The sequence below is a fragment of the Aquarana catesbeiana genome, linkage group LG01 (assembly GCF_042186555.1).
Source record: "Aquarana catesbeiana isolate 2022-GZ linkage group LG01, ASM4218655v1, whole genome shotgun sequence".
Lineage (NCBI taxonomy): Eukaryota > Metazoa > Chordata > Amphibia > Anura > Ranidae > Aquarana > Aquarana catesbeiana.
In genome coordinates, this window is record NC_133324.1 from 573,936,177 (window position 1) to 573,960,652 (window position 24,476).

The 24,476-nt window shown below is 41.8% G+C and overlaps 1 protein-coding gene across 2 annotated transcripts in view; it reads right to left on the reverse strand.

Annotated features, from left to right (window-relative positions):
* Nucleotides 1-1,965: 1,965 nt before the first annotated feature.
* Nucleotides 1,966-24,476, reverse strand: part of LEPROTL1 (leptin receptor overlapping transcript like 1) — a 28,745-nt gene continuing 6,234 nt past the window's right edge. The window contains exons 1-4 of one of the 2 annotated variants that reach the window (XM_073597646.1): nucleotides 18,882-19,073; nucleotides 12,686-12,761; nucleotides 10,423-10,609; nucleotides 1,966-6,473 (exon numbers count right to left, since the gene is read on the reverse strand). In XM_073597646.1, the coding sequence (XP_073453747.1) occupies nucleotides 6,357-6,473; nucleotides 10,423-10,609; nucleotides 12,686-12,761; nucleotides 18,882-18,906 (405 nt within the window). In that variant the 5' untranslated portion in view covers nucleotides 18,907-19,073 and the 3' untranslated portion in view covers nucleotides 1,966-6,356. Of the gene's footprint in view, nucleotides 6,474-10,422; nucleotides 10,610-12,685; nucleotides 12,762-18,881; nucleotides 19,074-24,476 lie in introns of those variants that run through there. The other variant, XM_073597649.1, reaches the window with a different exon arrangement.

A 24,476-nucleotide genomic window follows, 5' to 3' on the forward strand; every position in this document is an offset into this window, starting at 1 on the left:
ACGGTTGACAAATATGAAAAACATGCTTTAGTGCCAGAGCTGACTTTTAACATACATATAACAAGAATTACATGGCTTAGGTCATAGAAATGCTGCACTGTAATGCCTCTTAACTGTTCCTTTGTTTTAACGCAAGCTTACGGTTTTGCTCAGATTTATTGCAAATGCAAGTCTCTTTGTGATTTTGGTTTTATCAGCACTTGTTAAAAATTATAACTTAAGCAAAACTTTATATTTGGATAGAGTGGTGAGGGGTTAGAGTCGTTAGCAGGTTTGTACTGCTGTCTGTGTGTTCATTAGCAAAACCCTCTCTCTAATTTTCCTGATCACCAATTTCACCAGGGTGACAAGGTAAATACAAAATTTCGAGTTGCGACCAGAACATGAACAGAGGGGAGATCTTCTAATGGTGAAACTTGTTCCCATGACAACTTAGAGGGGATTTTCGCTGATTTTCTGGACAGAAACTGCAGGAAAATCTCCCTAACGAGACACAGATGAGAGGGAAAAATCAAGAAGTTTTGGTTTTAGATATATTTTAGGCAGGTATGCTGCCTAATTCTATAATATACAGGCAGTCACTAGAGAGAGAATCTGCAAGTCAGCATGCATATAAAAATATGTCAAAGGAAGCAGAAAAGGTTTTAGGTAAATATTACAAAAATAGTAATTGAATACTCTTAGGTAGTACATTTCTTTAATAAAATTCCCCTCTTAGTCCATACACCCATAGTTTTGTTACACTTCTGACAGCAGAATTGGGTGCAAAAACGGTGATAAGATAGGACGGCGGTCATTGCTGAACTATTAAAAATAAATTCCTGGAGGTTATGCTGACCATCTTGCTTCAATTTGAGCCAATGATACAAAACTAGTATACATAAGTCAGATAAGCAGCTCAAAGTACTGAAGCAAAAGGGCGAGTATAAGAGTAAGGCAACCAGCACTCTAAATACGAAAGTCCAGAAATTACAGCTTTCACATTTATCCCATTACATGTTTCTTTAACCTTCAGCTAGTGATTTGAATTGAAAAACATATGAACTATAAAAAGGTTTTTTAAAGCGGAGCTCCACCCAAAAGGGGAAGCTCCACTTGTTTTCTTCCTCCTCCGCTGCCACATTTGGCTTTTTTTTTGGGGGGGGGGGGGGGGAACCTGTTTTTGACAGGTACCTGTCCCCACTTCTGGAGGACCCCTGGAAGTTTGCCCCCCCCCCTCCTCCTTCCACCGCGACATTCAAAAAGTGCAGCACGCTTCACGCATGCGCAGTAGGGAACTGGCTGTAAAGCTGCAAGGCTTCACTTCCGGTTTCCCTTACAAGATATGGCAGCAGCAGCAGCACCCAAGAGATGATTGAAACAGCTGGAGTGCTGACATGACACGGGATCCCTGGACAGGTAGGTGTCCTAATGTTAAAAGTCAGCAACTACGGTATTTGTAGCGGCGGACTCTTAATTTTTTGGTGGGGGGGCTGAAGCCCAGCTTTAAAACTAGAAAACAGTCTAGTACTACCACCGTAAAAGTATTACTGCATAGGAGTGATGAAATGCTATTGCCTAGTGGGGGACACATCGGCGACTTCTGCTACTGTACAAGTTAGATAAGTGTGTACAGTGGAACTCCAGGAAAAATGTAATTTATTTATTTATTTTTTTTAAAAAGAGGAATGGACAAAAACATTTAGACAGAGGTAAAAAAAAAAAAAAAAAAATGGATCTCTTTTATATTCCCCTTTTCCAGACTGGCTGCAGTCTGTTTTACTCTATACCAGGGTTGTCCAGCTTTTTTAATGGGCAATACTACTAGGTTGCAGACACCGATTAAGAAAATTCAGTGCAGATCTGGAATAATATATACAGTACAATGCTAATATAGGTTGGTAAGGGGGGGCTGCAGCAGATTAATATTATAATGCATGAGGCAGTTCAGCAATGTTCAAGCATCAATTCTGAGTTTGTTAAACATAAAAAAAAAAAAAAAAAAAAAAAAAAAGGGAAGAAGAAGGTGGGTGACTGTTAAACACACAAAAAATGAATACAAATTTATACATGTACACACTGCTAACCGAAGTCAAATAATCCAATACATAGACATGTGTAGTAATCCTTTAACTATACAGTGTATACATATGAGTCTAGTATCTTGGAGACAGGAGGGTCAATTTATGGAATTTTCTTAAAATAGATGGTTTGCAATGCTTTGAATTATAATGCAAGGCCACAACATCACCCTGCTTCTATACCTTGAGCTAGCACTATGCACAATTTCCAATAGATTAGCCTTCTATGGATTCAAATAATACCTCTTCTGCTACCTATAACTTTTTACTATTGCAGGAGATGGTGGAATAAGAAGTCAGACTAGGTACCAGGTAGGTATGTACACAAAAATAAGTACCTCATCATTTCAGTTTATGGAGGTCAATGGTTCTAATGTTAAAGACCCATCTTTTCTTAATAATTACATACAAACATGAAAAAGGAAAGATGGGTGCATCTATATTATGTTAAGCTACCATAATGCTTCTGCAGCAAGAAGAAAATCACAGCTGAATTGAATTTATGACAGTTAAAAGTTGATATTGCATACAATTTATATGACTGCATTACAATACTGAGGTAAGCAACGATTTTTAACAGGAACAACAGATAAAAACGACACCGATACAGCTTTAAGGATTAAAAAGATATCCAAAATCATACACCAGAATGGTTTTCCAAATGACAAAATATGTTTAAACCTTTCATTTTGTCCTATTGAGTCTATTTCGCTACTGCAAGAAAACTCCAAGCTGAAATTTCACAAAAATATATATAAATCAGCTATTTTCCTTTTCTAGTTTGTGTCTCTATATGCACAATGGAAATTAAAGCAATGTTTCAAGTACATTATTAAGTTGTAAAAGCAGCAAACCCCGTCAGTTATAACCTACCTGTGTGTTCAGTAGTTCATGATGAGCTTTATGTTTATTACTATGTTGCAGCAGTCAGATCGAAACCTTTTTGCAGCGCAGGACTGAATAAGTAAACTGTAAACCACTGTAATTTGAGGTTAAGGTTTTGTGCAGGTGCTTCTAATCCCAAAGACCAGACTTACTAAAGTCTGAAAGGGAAATGAAAGAGAAGATCTGTTTATTAAAATTCACCTGCACACGACTGGTTGTTTGAGGGGAACATCACAACACTCCACCGTGCAGTAAGGTCCCATCACATGAGTTTGCAATATAAGTTTCAACACGTTACTAGACGTGTTCATGTGCCTTTTTGTAAGTTTTACATGCTTGTTCTTTCTTGATTCATGAAGGCTGAAAAACATGGCTTTTTGATGGTGTTTAAAAATATAGAAAAACTGCAGGATACGTGCATTTCCCATTCATTGAAATAAATCTGCTTAATGCATGTACAAATGCACAAAATGTGATTTGCTTTATTCAAAAACACTATAAGCTGCAGCCATAGATGAAAATGAACCACATAGGACCATTTGGGATTTCTACCTAAATATATGCATTTTACTGCAGGACAATTGTCCACTGAAAAGGAACTTAATCAGGCTCTGGGGCTACTGTAACATACATTTACTAACCGATTCAATGTACATGTTACACAGAAGGCGAATATCATCTAGATTATTAGTATTTTATCAGGTACGTTTTAATCTTAACATTTTAATTTTAGATGCCATTTAAAATGGAGTGTGCTTCAAATAATAACATGCAAAAGCTTAGTTACTCTGTTGCCATCCAGAAAAAGAAAAAAAAGGAAAAAAAAAAAAAATCAGTAAAAAGCACCCTGGCTTATCCCACCAACCAACAATTCACCTCCTCAAGAGCTATGGCCTTCGGCAGAATCTTCCACGCCTGACACTTCCAGTAGTATGGGATGCCCGTGTCCCCCGCCACATACTACGGTTCAGTCTGCTGGGCCCTGCCTTGCTACAGAGTAGTGATGTAGGGACTGGCAGACAAAACCACAGAGCACAGAAGGCAGACCAGGGATCTGACACACCCAGAAATACATTAGATACTGAAGATTCTTTAGCTCTAGAAGAGAGTACAGATTCTACAAATGAATAGTGACAGAGATGCTTTATGCCCCATGCACACAGAGCATTTATGGGCCTCGGGTGTTTAGGTCCAAGAACTCTTCCCTAGGCATATAACGCACAAAAGTACTGCTAGGTGCACCATTCAGCCACAACAGCTGTCAGTCTCTTGGAGTTTGACAGGCTGCCAGCAAGGTGGGTGGACTGTGCTCCTGGACCCTCCGCATGCACTGGGGCTAAACGTACAGGGCCTTGAGCACCAGGAAATGTCTCATACTGATCTTTCTGACTGAAGAACTTTGTCTCTCTCATATCAACCAATCAACATCTTAGTAGTATGTTCTAAGCTAATCCAGCAACAGGAAAATTAAGCAGTTTAGTTGTTAAAGAATCAGCGACTCTTCTTCAATCAGCCACTTTATACATCTTTAAAGTAAATAATAAAACCCAACAACAAAAATGTAATGCATTGCTGCTTAACAGTGGCTACATCAGTTTTATTTTTTTAGGCCAAGAATATTTTCAGCAAGTACAAAAAATACCCGTTGGTCTTGCAAGACATGCAGTGACATTGTCGCTTCCTGTAGGATATAAAAAAAAAAAAAAAAAAAGGAAGGTTGTTTTGCTTCTAGTTTAACTACTGTGCTGATCACCCTCATGTAACTGAAAAAAAAAATTAAGGCAGGCACGTTTGAAGTCCACTCAATTTTAACAATTACGTTAAATTGAATTAAAGTCCACTTAAAAGGAGTTGTAAAGGCAGAAAGGTTTTTTTTTTTTTTTAATCTTTATGCATTAAGGTAAAAAACAAAACAGCACCTTCTCTCTCCAGCGATGTCTATGATCCCCTCAGCCATCCAGGACACTCCTTCTGATTGACTGAGAAAGAGCAGCAGCGCCATTAACTCCCGCGGCTGTCAAAGTCAGTCAGCCAATCAGGGAAGAGGGGGGCGGAGCCAGGTCGGGCGCCATGTCTAAATGGATACACGGAGCTCCGACTCGGCTTGGGTGCTCCCTGTAGCAAGCTGCTGGCTAAAGGGGCACTCAGAGGGAGGCGCTAGTAGCAGCAAAGAGGGACCCGAGAAAGGAGGATTCGGGCTGCTCTGTGCAAAAATAACTACACAGAGGTGGTAAGTAAAAACATGTTTTTCCTTTTTTTTTTATAACAAAGAGCCTTTACACTCACATTTGTTAGAGAATAGCGCTATTCATTCAAATAGTCTGGATCCAGTATGTGAAATGCGCTGACAAATGTGATGTCACATTTGACAAACCGCGCAGGGGTGGAGCTAAACAAGAAGAAGTCACCATACATGTTTCAAGTTCAGCCTGTTTGACAACCATGGCTCCTTCCATGGATACAGTGGGAGAAGCGAGTGTGGCAAATCGGGTACAGGAGGTGTGTTAGGCCTCGGATTAGTAAAGGGAAAAAAAAAAAAAAAAAGAAAACTATTACATGCCCTTCATCTAAAGACCGGTACGCTGCAATATATTAGTTTGAGTTTAGATACACTTTAAGTGTTTGGACCAAGCTAATGCACTTATTTCCTCATGCCAACTTACATTGTCAATTTGTGATACAATATAAAGGATTATTTTTCCAAACTGGTAAAAGGTAGTACTGGTTTGATTTTTGTAGTGTATTTTATGTTTCAGGAAGCCACTGGTACTGCAGCATTGGTATCTGACCTCTCACTGTCTGGTGTAAACCTGCAACAATTTTTTTTAAAATCACAAAACTACAGCCAAAACACATTTTTACAAAACACCATTGCTAATTAACAAAATAATAAATAAAAAAACAGTTTCATCAGCCATTTCAGTTATAGAGATGGTTGCCAAAACATATAAAACAGTCAGTTAAACATAAAATAAAAATGTATGTTTTAACACCTGAAAAAAGTGCATTATACATGGCAGATTTTCACTTTGACTCATTTGGTAAAGTGAGGCCTTGACCTCATGTAGGGAATGGACAAAGGTTCCTGGCATAAAAAGAAAAAGAAAAATAGCAATAAAACTACATGTATACTTATCTTATCATGAAATTGACTACATTAATGATACATAAAAAGGTCTGACGATTGAATTAGACAAAAATAACATCACAGAAGAAAGATTTTTTTTCTTCATTAAAGCGCTTTTCTGGTAAGCCATACAGCATGTCCATGGCAAAAAGCATGATTAAACAATGTGGCAGGACTCCGCATGCTAGTGCCAGGGTGGAGCTACAGTTACTGCACACTGTCCTACTGGCTGAATGGGTGTTCATGGGAGTCAGGCTCATTGCAGAGAGACATTTTACTACGCCTCACCACTGCTGCCAGCTGAAGTCATCATTGTTTCCAAACACTAAGAAAAAGCCTAATATTGTGGAAAAGATGACTGTGTTTCCTGTGAGAACCAGCGCACATGCTCCCCAACGAATCTGTGAAGGAAAGAAAAGGATTCTGCATTAGCATCAAAAACTTGCACACCTAAAAATATTGGGATAGATACAAAAATAACTAATATATGTGGCACTTTCAAAGCTTCTGCTTTTGTTTTCAACTTCAAACTAATCTTTGAACATGTTAAAAGTGAATCTCTTAGTTTACACCTGCAAACATGCTTACACATACCTGTAGCAACCTCCAAAAAGCTGCAGTTAAAAGATATGTTTACCTTTGGAACATGTTACACGTTCCACCCATTTTTAGGGTGGAACATATTCCAGCATTTGCACCTTCTCCCCCCCCCCCCATGATAGCAGGCAGGGGATCTTAAATTTCAAAGCAGAGCAGCTCCACCCACACACCCGTATCATTCAATCAGTTAAGCATGAATTTAATAGACTGCATGTACTAGCAGCCATTGTGACTGATGGCTTGTTCTCTACACTTGATCTTAGCCAAAAGGCCGAGAAGCGATGATGGCTTCTTCTCAATGAACTACGAGGGCACTGGTGAGTATCCTCATAGTTCATTGATCCTTCTGCTCTCAAGTAACTGCCTGCCCATATCAGATGTATGGGCAGAGAGCTATCCTGATTCTACAGGAGCCAGACACTGCACCCGTGATCTGCTAAATGCAGGTGCAGTGCTCTGCAGGCTCCTTAGAAAAATAAATAAATAAATAAATGCACATTTTTCTACCTGCAAAAAAAGGTTTATTAATTAATTTTACATTTTTAAAAGGTGAACTTAGCCTTTAAGGCGAAATGCCAGCTCATCCAAACAGGCAAAGCTCCTCCTGCACCTTCCTACTGGCCAGTGAGGAAACGCAACATAATGATGGCCCAGCAGAGACCTGAAGGCAGGAGATAGTGGCAGGGTAGTGTCAAAACTTGGGACTGCTGCAGATACATGGGCACATGCAGCAGTTTATGTTTAACTGAAAGTCTTCGAGCTACATTACGAAAGCGTACAATATACACCAATTCTATAGAATACAAAAAAGGTGGCTAGGTCTGAAACACAGCCTACACTAGAAACCGCCACATGTACAGTGCTTCAAATGTATCCCTCCGCTAAACACACCAGAATATTCTATGCATTTTAACCTCTTCCCCTACCCATGTTCTAACCACCCCATCTGAATTCTGTAGGCTGTCCGCACTCATCTCTACTAACATAAGCTCTGCACTCCTTTCTGGCTGTACTTTTACACTATGTGTGTTGGGGGCGTCGACAATGAAGGTAAGGGTTGTGACTAAATTACCTACCTTTACCAGTGTTTAATCTGATGAACAGCTGTGATGAGTGAGCTGCCTTTAAACTAAACCCTTTCACTGCCAGGCCACTACAGCACTGCTTCCAGCTGGCCAGGTCCATACGCCGTATGGACCTGCATTTCTCCTAGGCTATGAGCTTATGGTCATCTTCAGTGACCGTAAATTTATTGCAGAATTGTTCAGCAGACGCTGCTGAACAAACTGATGGCTCTGATCAGTGGCTGTCTATTTACCTGAAATTTTCATCCCCTCGCCACCGCTCTACTGTGCCGGGTCACTTGCCTCTCCACCTACCTTTGCTGTGGTCTAAATTGCCCTTCACTCCCCTTCTAACTCTTTCCCTGCCGCTTCACCCCCCAGTACCGATCCACCACCCCCCCTCGCAAACTCAATCCCTTGTGGTTGCTGTCTTTCCTCCTCTGCCCTTCTGCTGGCTTTCTGGAAGAAGAAAGAAGAGCCCTGGCTTTCAGTGCCCCCCACCTCCCTGATGTCCGAGCACCCCCTCTCTGAGGCTGCCCCCCCCCCACCGCCGACAGATCTGCCAGAATGGAGAGCAGGAGTAAATGTGCTTATCAGCCCCCTTCCTTTTCTGAAAAAATACAGTCAGCGTTCAGTAATGATCGTGTCTGTATTCTTTCATCACTGACGTGTAGTAGACTGTATTTACTATGTGTCTGCTTGTGAATGAAACATAGTACACACTAGGGCTGAAACAATCAAATAATTGACAACTAATCGATTAATTGGCCAGCCGATTAGTTGGCCTGCATACGGAATGCATTATTTGTTTACATACCAAGAAATACAGTGCAGCACACTGTTCATACATGTCAGTAAGTGCCTGAGAACATGTGAATGTGTGAGGAGCTATTCATCATGGGACATGTAGTCCTGGGCAGGAAGTGAGTGGTTCTAAAGTCAGAAGTTTTTTTACCTTGCTATAGGAGCACTGTATATTGCACATTGCAGCTTGCTATTGGGGCACTCTGAGGGCGGCAGGAGCCAGAAGTGTTGGCGGGGGACCCCAGAGGAGGAGAGTCAGGGCTGCTCTGTGCAAAAACATTACACAGAGCAAGCAAGTACAACATTTTTTTTTTTTTTTTTTTTTAAACAGCAAAGAAAAATAACTTTAAAAGACTGTGCAGGGACGATGATCATAAAAAAAAAAAAAAAAAAAAAAAAAAAAAGTCTCAGCTTTTAGTACTATTTTAATATAAAAGATTTATATCTCCCTTCTACCTTTCATATAGCTTCATGTCTGACTCCTAATGTGAGTGAGAGTGTGTGTGTGTGTGTGTGTGTGTGTGTGTGTGTGTGTGTGTGTGTGTGTGTGTGTGTGTGTGTGTTTATTCGCGGTTTCACAGTATAAATAAAACCCCTATAGTAGCTATTATCTGCTCTTTTTGTACTATAAAAAGGGACAATTTTAGTTTTTTTTAACCCCGTTATGACAAGTGATAAAAAAAAACATGCTGCTTCTATTAAACGTCTTAGGACTTTTTTCAACGCAAAACGGTGTTTTTTTGGTTCAATAGAATTTATATTTTTTAATCTGCCCAACAACAAATTGGCCAAAAAAAAAAAAAATAATAGAAAAAACGCAAATCGCAGCAAAATAACGTGTGCAAAAAATGCAAAACGCAGAGCAAAAAGCACTGCAGAACTGGATCAAAAGCAAACTGCATAGGTGTGAAAAGAGCCTTATGCTGGTCATACACGTATCAATTTTCAGACCAGAATATTCATACGAAAAATCTTTGTATATTCGCTGAATGAAAGAATGTCATTTGAAAAATTTCACTTGCTTTTAAAATTCAGTTTTAAAATGAATGTCATTTCTGAACGAAAACCAGCATATACTGAAATATATTTGTTCTGTCTGAAAATCGGCAAAAAACAGTCTTCATTTTTTTTTTCCTTTAAATAAAAAATATAATCCGAGTCTGATGATATTTGCCAGATTTAACCTCTAATAGTATATACTGTATATCTCTTCTGTCAGTTCTTCTCAGCGTGGATTAAAGATTTTGCTCCCTAACCATATAGTTGGTTATTTATATTTACCACTGCATAGAGATATTTAAGAATATTGTTTTTTTTTTTTTTTACTTTACATATTAACTAAATTATACACCACACTTTTTGTTAAGGTTATTATCCGATTAATCGATTATTCGAAACAATAATCGTCCAAATAATCGATCATGAAAATATAATCATTAGTTGCAGCCCTAGTACACACTGTGTATGTACTGTGTTTTATTTTATGAATGAATAGGTATCATATACAGTGCAGCTCAGACTGCAGAGAAAGGGACTGTCTTCAGTCCCTTTCTCGGTTTCAAAAGAGAGACATTAGAGGTCTGTTTACACCCCTGATGTCTCGCCATCTCTTCTCCCATCCCTGCAACCTCCCCACCCACCCAGGTTTTTATTTTAATGTAGCCTTTTAGCAAGATGGAGGGGATGACAGTAAACAAGCAGTAAATAAGCAGCCCTTGAAGAGTTTCAAACAATGTGCTCCCTTTGTGAAAAGGTTGATCTCTGACATCTGGGCCAGAAGTGATGATAAATGAGAATACAAACTGACACAAACTGACACAAATGTGATAAAGTTTCAAAATACATCCATATTCTGCTAAGATGTGCCAAGATTTTGACTCACCACTGCTGCTCGAGCAAATACAATTGGCAGTCCAAATGCAGAGACAACTATTCCGGTTGTGAGAAATATGGCCAGTTCCTTGCAGGCGTTACTGGCAGCATCTGTATCATCTACTGCTCTTCTTGCAATGCAGTATGGAATGGGGGCCAGTATGTAGAAAAACAACACAAACAATGGCCAGTATGCACTAGATAGGAGAGAGAAATAAATATTAGTTTAGAAATTAATTTCAATGTACATCAATTGATTCTTTTTTTCTTTTATGATAAAAAGATTAATCATATTCTCCCATAAGAAATGTATTTGAACATGTTTTTAAATAAATATTTGATAGATAACTATGTATCAAAGTTCTTTATACTGGGAAAAATATGCAATAAATAAAACAACCTGAGAAATCCTTTGGCTTGATCGAGCAAGTATGCATCTGTGGAGGGGGAGAGGGAGTTGAATTAGGGTTTCTAGGTTCCTTGTGTGCGAGTAGGTTAGCCAGTTTTATAGTAATTTAACCACTTCCATACTGGGCCTATTTTGCCACTCCTCTCCTACATGTAAAAATCATAATCTTTTTTTGCTATGCTAGAAAATTACTCAGAAACCCCAAACATTATATATTTTTTTTAGCAGACACCCTAGGGAATAAAATGGCGGTTGTTGTAACTTTTTATGTCGCACAGTATTTGCGCAACAATTTTTCAAACGCGTTTTTTTTGGGGAAAAAAAAAAAAAAACAGTTTCATGAATTAAAAAATAACATAAACCGCAAAGTTAGCCCTATTTTTTTGTATAATGTGAAAGACGATGTTAAGCCGAGTAAATAGATACCCAACATGTCACGCTTTAAAATTACGCACACTCATTCAATGGTGTCAAAGGTTGGTACTTAAAAACCTCCATAGGCGACGCTTAATTTTTTGCAGGTTACCAGTTTAGAGTTACAGAGGAGGTTTAGTGCTAGAATTGTTGCTCTCGCTCTAACGCACGCGGCAATACCTCACATGTGTAATTTGAACGGCATTTACATATGTGGGCAGGACTTGTGTGCGTTCGCTTCTGTGCCCGAGCACACGGGGACGGGGCGCTTTAAATTTTTTATTTTGTTTTTACACTTTCTCTTTAATTTTTTTTTTTAACCACTTTTTCCCTTGTAATAGGAATGGTGTGCGACAGGTCCTCCTTATGGAGACGTGGGGTCTACAAGACCTCACATCTCTCCTCCAGGCTGGAAACCATATGATCAAAAAAAAAAAAAAAAAAAAGGAACAATTTTATGCTTTCCAGCCTCGCTGCCGGCTTTCTTTACAATGGCAGCCCGGATCTCCGACAGTCAGAGATGGCTGGTGACCATCTGGTCACCGTAAATTTCTATGATCAACATCCGCCGTCGGCGGATTCTTTTTCTAGGTCCACGATGGCATGGGAGAGCCCGGAGAAGCACCGGAGGGCAGCAGGGGTGTCCCCTCCCATCACCTGCAAGAACGATCAAGTGGCGGAACTGCCACTATGATCATTCTTATGGTACACAGAATCGCCGGCTCTAAAAGATGATATTCGGATGATGCCTGTAGCTGCAGGCATCACTCAGATATCACCACTGAAAGTCAAGGACGTCATATGACGTCCTTGGGCTGGAAATGGTTAAGTTTAAAACTGATACACTATGTGGATTCTCCCTCTTCCTTACTGCATAGGAGACCAACCCGAGTTTGTATGCTCATCCGTGAGCAATTCAAGAGCCTTATATCCATTTGGGAACATTTCTGGATAACAATGGGTAGAGAGCCATCCATGCGTGAGCAGTTGAAGCCATATACTAATCGCTTCTGATGTTTGAGATGAGAGCGTGTGTGGTCAGTCATGAGTGGCACAAGCAGAGAGCCATTCATCCATGGGCAGCATAAAGCTATATTAGAGACCTCATATTTTGGGGTCTAATGTTCTGATAAGTGGATTGGTGTGGTGGTGGGCAGGATTACTGGCTTGGTGGAGGTGGTGCAAAGCATACACCTCACAGCGGACTTTTTACTTCATATCATTTTTTTTCTTTTATTCTACATCAGAAATTGTTGCATTCATGCACTCAATTGTTGATTGAATGTATAACATGCGCAACACATTGTTTGTTTAGGTCATGTCAGGGCAAAGGGGCAAAAATGATAAAGTGCACTTTGACTTAAAGTGCCTTTATCAATTGAGACAGACAAAACCTGATTAGTTGACACTGATTATTGCAACAGCGAATGAATGAGAGCGATAAACCTACTTGTATTGTGGTAACGCACAGCCGAGCATAAGAAACATCAGACCGATTGCTCCTCCAAATGAGAGGCTGATCAAAGCTAGAACAAAGCAGAAAATGACAAGTAAAGTGAGTCAAAAACATTAAAGTCCCCAAAAAAAATATTGTATTATATATATATATTATATTATATTATATATAATTTGCAGCCTTGTGGAAGGCACTTGCAAATTAAAGAAAAGGGCGCGCACACACACACACACACACACACACACACACACACACACACAATATAATGCTGCATTAAAAACCTAATAAGGATTTATTTAATAATGAATCAAAAATTTTGTAGTGAAGATTGCTTCTCTCAAACAAATGCCAACTTCTCTTCTCACTCCACCAATACCAGAACCACCCAAGAATATACATTATCTTTGGCTAGCATCCTCTTCCTTAATACAAGCAAAGCAGCTCATACATGTGCATACCCGCAGAGGAGATGGTATTTAGGGCACAAAGATGTGACAGTAACAAGGATGAGCACACGGGACCGTATCCAGGATGCATAGATGAGGTGGTATTAAAAAAGGTGCAAAGACAAGATAGATGAGGTGGTATTAAAAAAGGTGCAAAGACAAGATAAAGTGGAACTTTAGTCAGAAAATTAAGCCCTGCTAGATCACTTCAGGTTGGCCCCTTTTGCAGGCATAGCTATGTAAAACCTTAAAAAAGTACCTACACTGTTTAAAATCCAGTAACTCACTGTCTCTGCACATGCTCAGTTGCTCTCCATTTTTAGGCACTACCGAATTTGTAGAGGCAGATCTGCTGACATCCTAAAGATTTACTATTGCGTAGGGGCTCTGAGGTTCAGCAAAATGGCAGCCTCCAGCAAGAAGGAACAACGCTATAAGCAATTTACACTGATTTTGGTAGAACAATTATTAATGTGGAAGGTATGTTTCTTGCTAAAGAATATTTTTTTTATCAAAGTTGTTATGGGTAAAGTTCCACTTTAATGCCCTGTACACACGGTTGGATTTTCCGACGGAAAAAGTGCAATCGGATTGTGTTGTCGGAAATTCCGATCGTGTGTGGGCTCCATCGGACTTTTTCCGTCGGAATTTCCGACACACAAAGTTTGAGAGCAGGCTATAAAATTTTCCGGCAACAAAATCCGATGGGTTAAATTCCGATCGCATGTACACAAATCCGATGCAAAGTGCCACGCATGCTCAAAATAAATTAAGAGACGAAAGCTATTAGCTACTGCCCCGTTTATAGTCCCGACGTACGTGTTTTACGTCACCGCGTTCAGAACGATCGGATTTTCCGACAACTTTGTGCGACCGTGTGTATGCAAAACAAGTTTGAGCCAACATCCGTTGGAAAAAATCCATGGATTTTGTTGTCAGAATGTCCGATCAATGTCCGATCATATGTACAGGGCATAAGAGTGCAAAGACGGGACCATATCCAGGTTGTAAAGACCAGAAGGTGTCAAGGGCACAGAAGTGAGATGGTACCCATGGCATAAAGATGAAACAATAACCAGGGAGGAGAGTATTCAGAGATTCCTTATTTTCTACAAGGAGCAATAAGCTGTTCCTCTTACAGGATGGTCCCCAGCGAGCAAAGACCAGAAGGTATCTGGAAAAGGCACCCAGGGCGCAAAGGCGAGGCGGCATCTATTAAAAGTAACCACTGCATAAAGACAAGTTGGTATCTGAAATGGCATCAAGGGCAAAAACACAAGGGGTCGTCCAGCGTACAAAGACAAGGAGGCATACAAGGTAGCATCCAAGAAGGTACCCACATTGTAAAGACGAGACGTGTGTGAAGACGATGTGGCATCCAAGTAGTTGCACACGACAAAGATGAGAAGGTATCCAGGGTGTATACAAGAGACAGTATCAAGGGTATCTTTATGCCCTGGCCCCTGGCACGGCTTTGGGGGGGGGGGGGAAGACGAGGTGACATCAAGGATGCAAAGGTGAGGCGGCATTTAAGAAGGTCACCACGGTGTAAAAACTAGAAGGTATCTGAAATGGCACCTAGGGTGCAAAAAATGAGGCGGTAACTAGGGCTCAAAGAAAAGATATTATTCAGAAAGTCAATATTTTCTACAGGGTGCAAAAAGCTGTTCCTCTGAGCACACATACAACATCCCCAGTGTGCAAAGACGAGACGGCATTCAAGAAGGTACCCATAGTGCAACAGTGAGAAGTATCTGAAACGGCACCCGGGACGCAAAGATGAGGTGGCGACCAAGAAAGTACCCATGGCCTAAAAGGGGAAGGTATCTGAAACGGCATCCAGGAACAATATACAGGGCGTCAATATTTTACACAGGGTACAATAAGCTGATCCTCTGAACATACAAGATGGTCCCCAATGTGCAAACACCAGAAAGTATCTGAAATGGCATCCAGCGCACCAAGACTAGGTGCCATCCAAGAAGGTAACCACTTCCTAAAGACAAGAAGTAATCTGAAATGTCATCCAGGGTGCAAAGATGGGGCAGGGTTCAGCACACAAAGACGATGCAGCATCCAAGAAGGTACCCACTGTGTAAAAAAAAAAACAAAACAAAAAAGAAAAACAAACAAAAACCTGAAAACACCGTACAAACAAGGCAGCATCAAGGGAGCGAACACAAGGCAGTATCCAGAGAAAAAAGGTGAGGCAGCATCCAAAAAAGTACTCACGACATAAGGACGAGAAAATATCCAAAACAGTATGCCCCGACACGGCATTAAGGGCACAAAGATGAGGCAGCATCTAGGGGCAAAGACGAAGCGGCGTCCAAGAGAATACCCATGGTATAAAGATGAGAAGGTATCTGAAGGAGGCATTAAGGGCGCAAAGATGAGGCACCATCTACGGCGTAAACGCGAGGTGGCATCCAAAAAAGGTACCCATAGCATAAAGATAAGAAGGTATCTTTAGAGGCGTTCAGGACGCAAAGACGAGGCACCATCCAAGAAGGTACCCATGGGTTTAAAATATGAGAAGGTAACTAAAACCAGCACCCAAGGCACAGAGAAGATGTGGCATCTAGGGCAAAAAAAACAAGGTGGCATCCAAGAAGGTACTCATGTCAAAGATTAGGTTTTTTTTTTTTTAGGGTGTATACAAGAGATGGTATCAAGGGTATCTTTATGCCCTGTCACGGCATTTGGGGGGGGGGGGGGGGGGGGAGACAAGGCAGCATCCAGTGTCTAAAGAGAAGGCAGCATCAGGGCGTGAAGATGAGGTCACATCCAAGAAGATATCCATGGCATAAAAACGAGAAGTTAAAACAGTAAACAGCATGCAGGGTGCAAAGACAAGCCGGTTTCCAGGGATGGAAACCAGGGCTCAAAAAGCTGTTCCTCTGACTATAGATACAGGATGGTCCCCAGGGTGCAAAGAAGGTACCCAAAGCGGAATATGAGATATATAAAACGGCATCCAAGTGCAAAGACAAGACAGCAGCCAAGGAGGTATCCATGAAATAAAAACAAGAAGGTATCTGAAACTGCATCTAGGGTGCAAACACAAGGCGGCATCCAGGGCATAGACACGAGGTGGCATCCAAAAAAGGTACCCATAGTATAAAGATGAGAAATATCTGAAAACGGCATCAAGGGCACAAAGACGAGGCAGCAACCAAGATGATACCCACGGCGCAAATATGAGATGGTATATAAAATGGCATCCAAGGTACAAAGACAAGGCAACATCCAAGAAGCTATCCATAGCATGAAAACGAGAAAGTATCAAACAGCATGCAGGGCTCAAAGAAGAGAGATAGTATTCAGGGAGTCAATTTTCTACAGGGCGCAATAAGCTGTTCCTCTGACTACAGATACAGGATGATCCCCAGTGTGCAAAGAAGGTACCCAAAGCGTAAAAGATGAGAAGGTATCCGAAATGGCATCCAGGAAGCAAAGACGAGGTGGCATCCAGGGTGCACAAACGAGGCAGCATCCAAGAAGAAGTATCTGAAACGGCATCCAGGGCACATACAAGGGGCGGTATCAAGGACATTTTTTTGCTTTGGCACAGCATTAAAAGGTGCAAAGACGAGGCAGCATTTGAGAAGGTTCCCACAGCGTAAAGATGGGAAGGTATTCAAGATGGTATCCAGAGCACATACAAAAGACTAAGACATCTTTATGCCCTGGAACCAAGTCGAGATGGCATCCAGGGTGCAAGACGAGGAGGCATTGAAGATGGTACCCAAGGTGTAAAGACAACAAGGTATCCAAGACGGTATTCCAGGGTGCAAAGAAGAGACGTATGCAGTGTGCACACAAGAGATGCTATGAAAATCACTAAGTAAAGATTTTCTGCAGGGTGCAATGATGAGATGTTCCTCTGAGCACACATACCAGATGATCCCCAGGGTGCAGAGCTACGATGGTATCTGAGAAGGTACTCATGAAATAAAGAAAAGAAGGTATCCAAGATGGTATAAAGGACGCAAAGACAAGACTGCATCCAGGGTGTAAAGTTGAGATGATATCCAAGACAGTATTACGCATACAAGAGATGGCATCATAAGTGTCTTTGCACCCTGCAGAAAACCTTGATTTGCTTTCAGGGCATAATGACAGGATGTTCCTCTGTGCACACAAATGACATAAGAATTTATATGAGACAGTATCCATGGTGCAAAGACGAAAGATGGCATCCAGGTCTAGTTACAATTGGCATAAAACATCTGCCCAGGATTTGGGGACTTTTGGGTGCCCTATAAATAAAACAGATTTGTGGAGGGGCCTGCTGAATAACCTCCCTAGATCACCCGTACACTTAAAAGGAGAGGAGCACTTTCATATTACGTGCCTTATGTTACTATCCCCAGCCCTCCTGAGCCTAATATACTGCCTAATGCTAACCTACCTTAAAGCGGAGTTCCATCCAAAAGTGGAACTTTCGCTTATCCGTCCCCCCCCCCCCCCTCCCTCCGGTGCCACATCTGGCACCCTTCGGGGGGGGGGGGAGAGGAGGACCTGTTTTTGACAGGTCTCCTTCCCCATTTCTGGAGACAGCACTGCGGCATTGTCTCTTGAAAGTTTGGCCTGCCTCCTCCTTCCTCCGCCACCGGGCAGCTTAGAAAGCGCAGCGTGCTTCGCGCATTGCACAGTAGGGAACTGGCTGTGAAGCCGAAAGGCTTCACTGCCGGGTTCCCTTATCAGCAATGGCGGTAGCTGCACCAGACAGCCGATCTGAAGAATGGCTGGAATGCAGACATCGCGGGCTCCCTGGACAGGTAAGTGTCCTAATGTTTAAAGTCAGCAGCGGCAGTATTTGTAGCTGCCGACTTAATTTTTTGTGTGTGCTTTAAAAACTGTTACTCCAACATTTAATATTCCTAATATGTGTCTGTTGAAGCATGTACTAGTGTTAAAAAAGTATCCTGTTCCCTTTGCATTGCCTCCTTTGTGTGAAATACCTGGTAATCACGTCAGCCCCCCTGCTTTTCTATTTCCAACTGACCATGTCTAAGCATGGAAGCTCATCCATCCCAGCAAGGTTAGTTTTCTGGCAGCCTGCCTATCCTCCAATGGCCAAGACCTGTGCTGACACAAGCTTTAGACTGCTTTCACACTGAGGCATTGGGGGCGGCAATTTACCGCCCCCAACGCGGCGCCATTCGGCCGCTAGTGGGGCATTTTTAAAACCAGCTAACAGCTGAAAAAGGGTTAAAACCGCTCGCAAAGCAGTGATTTGCCAGCGCTGCCCATTGATTTCAATGGGCAGGGGCGCTTTAGGACAGTGTATACACCGCTCCTAGAGCGCTGCAAAGATGCTGCTTGCAGGACTTTTTTTTTACCGTCCTGCAAGCACACCACTCCAGTGTGACAGCACTCAGGCTTTCACACTGGAGTGAGAAGAGAGGCTCTTTACAGGTGTTAATTTTAGATGAACATGAAAAAGTAGCTCTGGAGCCTGCAAGAATTTCTACCTGTGGTACATGTACTAATGGTAAAGAACCTGGCTTCAAAAGATCTTACCCTCATTTTTGAGAATATACAAGATGATTAGCATCAAACATATGGTCATATGCTAAACTCAAACAAAAACATATGCAACAAAGAATTTGGAAAGAACACTTTAACTACTATGGATTCAACATAAATAACTAAATAGAAAGTGTTGGGAGCCCGGTTCTAAACAATCAAAAACACAAAAGAAAAAAGAGCAGAAAGCCACCAAAATGAATACTCACTGCAGTTATCCTGTCTAGTTTCCATCTCTTAATGTTGCATGAAATATACAGTAAATGGCTGGAGAAGATGCTGCATGTAGCCACCACAGCAAAAGAATTTGTCATGCAGATATATGAAATTAGTTGGACACTTCCAGAACTTAAAGATCATCTTAAAGGCAGGCAGTGGCTGACTGGAGAAAGGAAGAATAGAACTCTGGAGAGTAGTCAGCAGACAGTCATCTGACTGCACTAAGCCTCAAGGGTGTTTTCAACTCTTAATACACCCTGATTAAAGACAAAATTACAGCATTTCATTCATTTTGTTTACACGGCAAACTATTATATGTACCTCCCAGAATGATTTGACTCAATTACTTAATTGTTCATCTGTTTGGAACTTGCATCTTCTAGTTGGCTGCAATCAATTATACACGTTTTACAGTTTTTACATTTATTACAGAATGATAGAATTGGAATCTTGTAAGATTCTTTATGACTTGTACAAACACTGCATGCATACAATTCCAGCTACTCCAGTTAAATTCTGACCACAGAAGAAAGTCTGAAAGCCTGCTGCTGCCAAAGTTCAACTCCTTCATTATGGGGTTTGAAGATTAGAAAACCCTTGCTGGGCATTTTTCGTTCATATTTAGTAAATTTAAAGAAGTGAATGAGGGGAATTTGTGATTTTACTAAATGTTACCACTCCTCAACAACTAGTGTGAGCAAGCCCTAAGCCCCGGTTCACACAGTATAGAAGTCTTTGCAAGTCGCCCCCAAAGTAGTACAGGAACCTTTTTCTAAGTCGGAGCGACTTGCGTCGCTCCTATTAGAACGGTTCCATAGTACAGAACGGGAGGCGACTTGTCAGGCGGCTAGGTCGCCTGACAAGTCGCCCCTGTGTGAACCGGCAGTAACAGACGCAGCACCCTCATTTTAATAAAATGAAACAGTTACATTACATATCCTTTTCTTCACACCCCATACCATAAAAGAAGTACTTAGAATACAGTAGTCATGAAATGGGGAAGGGAATTTATCAAAACAGGTGCAGAAAGAATCTGAAGCAGCTATGCATGGCCCATCTCCTACTCTATCCCTGAAAACTCATCTTTTCCACCTAATAAACTGTTCTTTTCTCTATCAACAACATACAAAGTAGAGCTGCATGATTCTGGCTAAAATGAGGATCACAATTTTTTTGCTTAGACTAAAGATCACGATTTTCGTGGCGTATCATCATCTTTCACATTATACAAAAAAATTGGGCTAACTTTACTGGTTTAGTTTTTTAAAGTCATGTATTTTTTCAGAAAAAAAAAAATTGCGTTTTTGAGGTTCCAAGTCATTTTCTAGCAAACAATACTGATTTTAAAAGAGGTTGTAAACCTAAAAAAAAAAAAAAAAAAAAAAAAAATATTAGTATTGCATACTAGCTCATTATATAATACTTACCTCAGAACGATGCCCTCAATCGGCATCAGCACTCTAAGTACATGGTGGACATCTTCCACTGAGTTCACGGCTCCAGCACTGCGATTGGCCGGAGCCACAATGACGTCACTCCCGCGCATGCCGTCAGCAGCAGCGCATATACTGAATATCTCCAGGGTGTGACCGGATGTTGGACTGAGAGGACATGTGTGAGCTTTCTCCCTACTCCATCCCAGAGTAATCTGGTTGTAGCGCCCTATGATACGAGTGGAGGTGGCCGCTGGGAATAAGTGAAGCCGCCGGTCTCTTGGCTCAGAGCAGGGAGAGACAAAGCCACAGCCACAAAATCCCGAGGGTAGCAGCGCAAAGTCTCGCTAGGACAGGCGAGACACGTGCAGGACGACGCCAAATTCACATAGCTGGTGGCGGCTTGTCGGCGCTCAAAAAAGAAAAAAAAAAAAAACTTTGGAGACGAATGGTCTACCGAGGGAGAGACCCGGCGTATAAGGTACAGGCCAGGCTTGGTATCTTCAGGAGCTCGGCCATGACAAGGAAAAAAGAAGGAGAGGAGCAACCGCATCAGGAGAACACAGGGACACAATCACTGCGCTCAGCAAAAGACACAGAGAACCAGGCAGCAGCAGCAGCTAAGCTAGAGCGGTTTGCTCATACCCCTATATCCACCAAATAATGGAGGACAGCAGACACAAGCTAGAGCACAGCTGGGAGCTCCATCGGATAGAAAGAGCCAAGGACAAACAGCAGCACCAGGGACAAAAACTAAGTAACAGGAGGTTGGAAGGAGACATCCCTGAATCTGAGTCAACCCCTGACCCCGGCCCACCTCTAGAGGAAGAATTGACACTGAAAGATGTTTTACAAGCAGTCAACGCATGTAAGTTCTCACTGGGTGAACTATGTGATCAACTAAAGGGTATCAAGGAAAAACTATCATTAGCGAGTCATGACTTGCAAAAGAAAGCTGAAAGGACAACGGTTCTAGAGGGGAGGTTAAGTTTAGTAAAGGGTGACTTATACCCACTAAAACAGGAACATTGTAGGAACAATGCGAGGGTGGTGGGTCTCCCCGGAGTGAGGGTCCTAATCCCATAGGGTTCCTGGAGAAATGGTTTATTGAAATTTTTGGGAAGGATACTTTTTCACCACTTTTCTCAATAGAAAGAGCACATAGAGTCCCCTTTAGAGCACTGCCACCAGGAGGATACCCCAGGCCACTACTTCTGAAGTTTCTTAATTATAAAGACAAGGTGATCCTGTTGCAAAAATCCAGAGAAATGGGGAACATTCTCTATAATTAAGTCAGGATCTTGATGTACCCAGATTTCTCACGGATCTACAGAAACGCAAGGCCGAGTTCATAGAAATCAAACACAGCCTACAAAAGTTTAAAGTCACGTATGCTTTGCTGTATCCAGCATGATTACGAGTAATAGCTCTGGGGGAAACCCAGTTTTTTGACTCACCAGCTGGCGAAGCATTATGGTTGAAAGACAATAAGAAGAAGCTGCAGGCAAATTGAAATAAATTTGATAGGGGGCTGGAGTAGGGAGTTACACTAAGAGGAAGGAATCAATGAATGAGTGGGGTATTTCTTTAAAAAAGTTTTTTCTTACATATTTTTTGGTAGCTGGGGGGGGGGGGTAAAATAAAAAAACTGTATGCATCACTGAGATGGCATGGGAAGTGTGGGATGGTCACAAGAAAAGCCCCTAGGGCAAGCCTAGATAGGTGTTGGAAACAAATGCAAATTTTGGAGGGCATCACAGTAAAAGGGAACTCACTTATAGTTCAGCACTGATTAAAAGGAAATGGAGGTATTAAGACACAGGGAGCAATTCATTTTTACTTGTTTTTTTTTTCCTTCCTCCTTTTATTTTCTTTTCTTTTCTTGCAGTCCAAAATACTTAATATAGGCTCCTGGAATGTCCCGGGGATGGGTGAGCTAGGCAAGAGAGCTGCAGTTTTTTCTACATTAGAAATGCATAGAGTGGGGCTGCTCTGCCTGCAGAAGACACATCTGACAAAGACCACCATGGCACAATTTCGAAGTAGGAAATTTCAGTGTCAGTACCACTCGGTCTACTTCTCTTACTCTAGGTGGGTGAGTATAATGGTGGGGAGTGGAGTGGCTTTCTCCTGCAGGGCGACCAGTATAGATGAACTGGACCGTTATATCTTTTTGTATTGCTCAATAGAGAACAAGATGTATGTTTTGGCAAATGTTTATATTCCTCCACCATTTAAAACTAGAGATTTTGTATAGATTAACGGAATTCATGGTGGACAAGGTAGGCATTCCGGTTATAGTGGTGGGGGATTTTAATGAGGTCCTTGATAAGAGATTACATAGGTTCCCACCGTTACTAGTGCCGTCGTTGAACCTGGGGGGAAAAGCCCCCTGAGATATTGGAAAATAAGCCAATTTTGGATGGAACTAATGGGGAAACCAGATGAAGTATTATCAAATTTAAAAGAGTTTGTGGAGTTTAATGTAGGTACAGCACCGGTGGGAGTGATGTGGGATACCTTGAAGGCTACTCTTTGGGGTATACTGATCCAGCAAGTGGTAAAGATTAAAGTGACACTAAAGGTTCATGTTTTTTTTTTTTTTTTTTAATAACAAACATGTCATACTTACCTCCACTGTGCAACTGGTTTTGCACAGAGTGGCCCCGAACATCCTCTTCTGGGGCCCCTTGGAAGCTCTCATGGCTCCTCCCCACCTTGCGAGCTCCAGAGTCCAGCATTCGGCGTCCATAGACGCCGAATGCAGGACTCGGCCCCGCCCCCAACAGCCGTGTCATTGGATTTGATTGACAGCAGAGGGAGTCAATGGCTGTGCTGCTATCAATCTATCCAATCAACAGCCGATAACCCCCCTAGCAGAGAGGCAGCGCGTCCCCGTGGGACAAGTTCAAAGGGGCAGGTAAATAAAACGGGGGGTTGGGGGGGCCGGTCACTGACAGGTGATTTTTCACCTTAATGCATAGGATGCATTAAGGTGAAAAAACACGAACCCTTTTAAGAGGAAATCCAGGGAGTGGGAGGAATGTATTAGGAAAGACGTGGTAAAGGCAGAAAAACAGTATGTGGAAGATCCAACCCCAGAGAAACAAAGATTATGGATAAATAAACAGCAGGACTATAAAATAACAGTGACAAGGAAAATGGAGAACAAGCAACTTTTCCAGAGGCAATGCTCCACTAGTGAAGGGGAAAGTGTGGGTCGAATACTGGCTCTTCTAGTTAAAACTAGTTCCTCCCACTTAACTATCCCTGTGATTAGGACGTTAAAGAGAGATTTCTTTTCACGTGTCAGATTATAGACACATTCAGAGAATACTATAAAAAAAAAAAAATCTGTATAAATCGCATCAGTAGATGGGGAGGGAGAAATGGAAAAAAAATTCAGGGGATGGAAATACTGGCCCTTTTAGAGAGAATATGGAGGCCCCTATAACATAGTTAGTAAGCTTGAATAAAGACACCAGGCCATCCAGTTCAACTTGAGTGTGGGTGCAGGTCTACAATTGTCCCTATCCCTGTACATTGTGTCTCATTAAGATGCTCATCTATTATATTATTTACGCAGTGCTCCACACTTACATTTCACACTCAAATCAGTCCCTACCCTCAAGGAGCCCACAATCCAAGGTCCCCAACTCACATTCATATACTAGGGCCAATTTTGGACAGAAGCTAATTAACCTACCAGCATGTCTTTGGAGTGTGGGAGGAAACCGGAGTACCCAGAGGAAACCCACGCAGGCACAGGGAGAACATGCAAACTCCAGGCAGGTAGTGTGGTGGTTGGGTTTCGAACCAGCGACCCTTTTTTACTGCTAGGCGAGAGTGCTACCCACTACACCACTGTGCAGCCCACAACCATAGAAGAATTACAACATGCAGTAGCCGGGATGGGCAACCAAAAGTCTCCTGGGCCAGATGGGCTCCCGGAGGAGACTTATAAACATTATAGGGAGGTGCTGTTTCCGGAGTTACTAAAGGTGTTGAATTGGGCAGTGGCAGAGGGGAACTTGCCTTCCTCAATGACAGAGGCTACCATAATTGTGCTGCATAAGGAAGGGAAAGACCTGTTGGATACATCTTCGTATAGGCCAATATCCCTGTTATGCTCAGATGTTAAAATATTGGCAA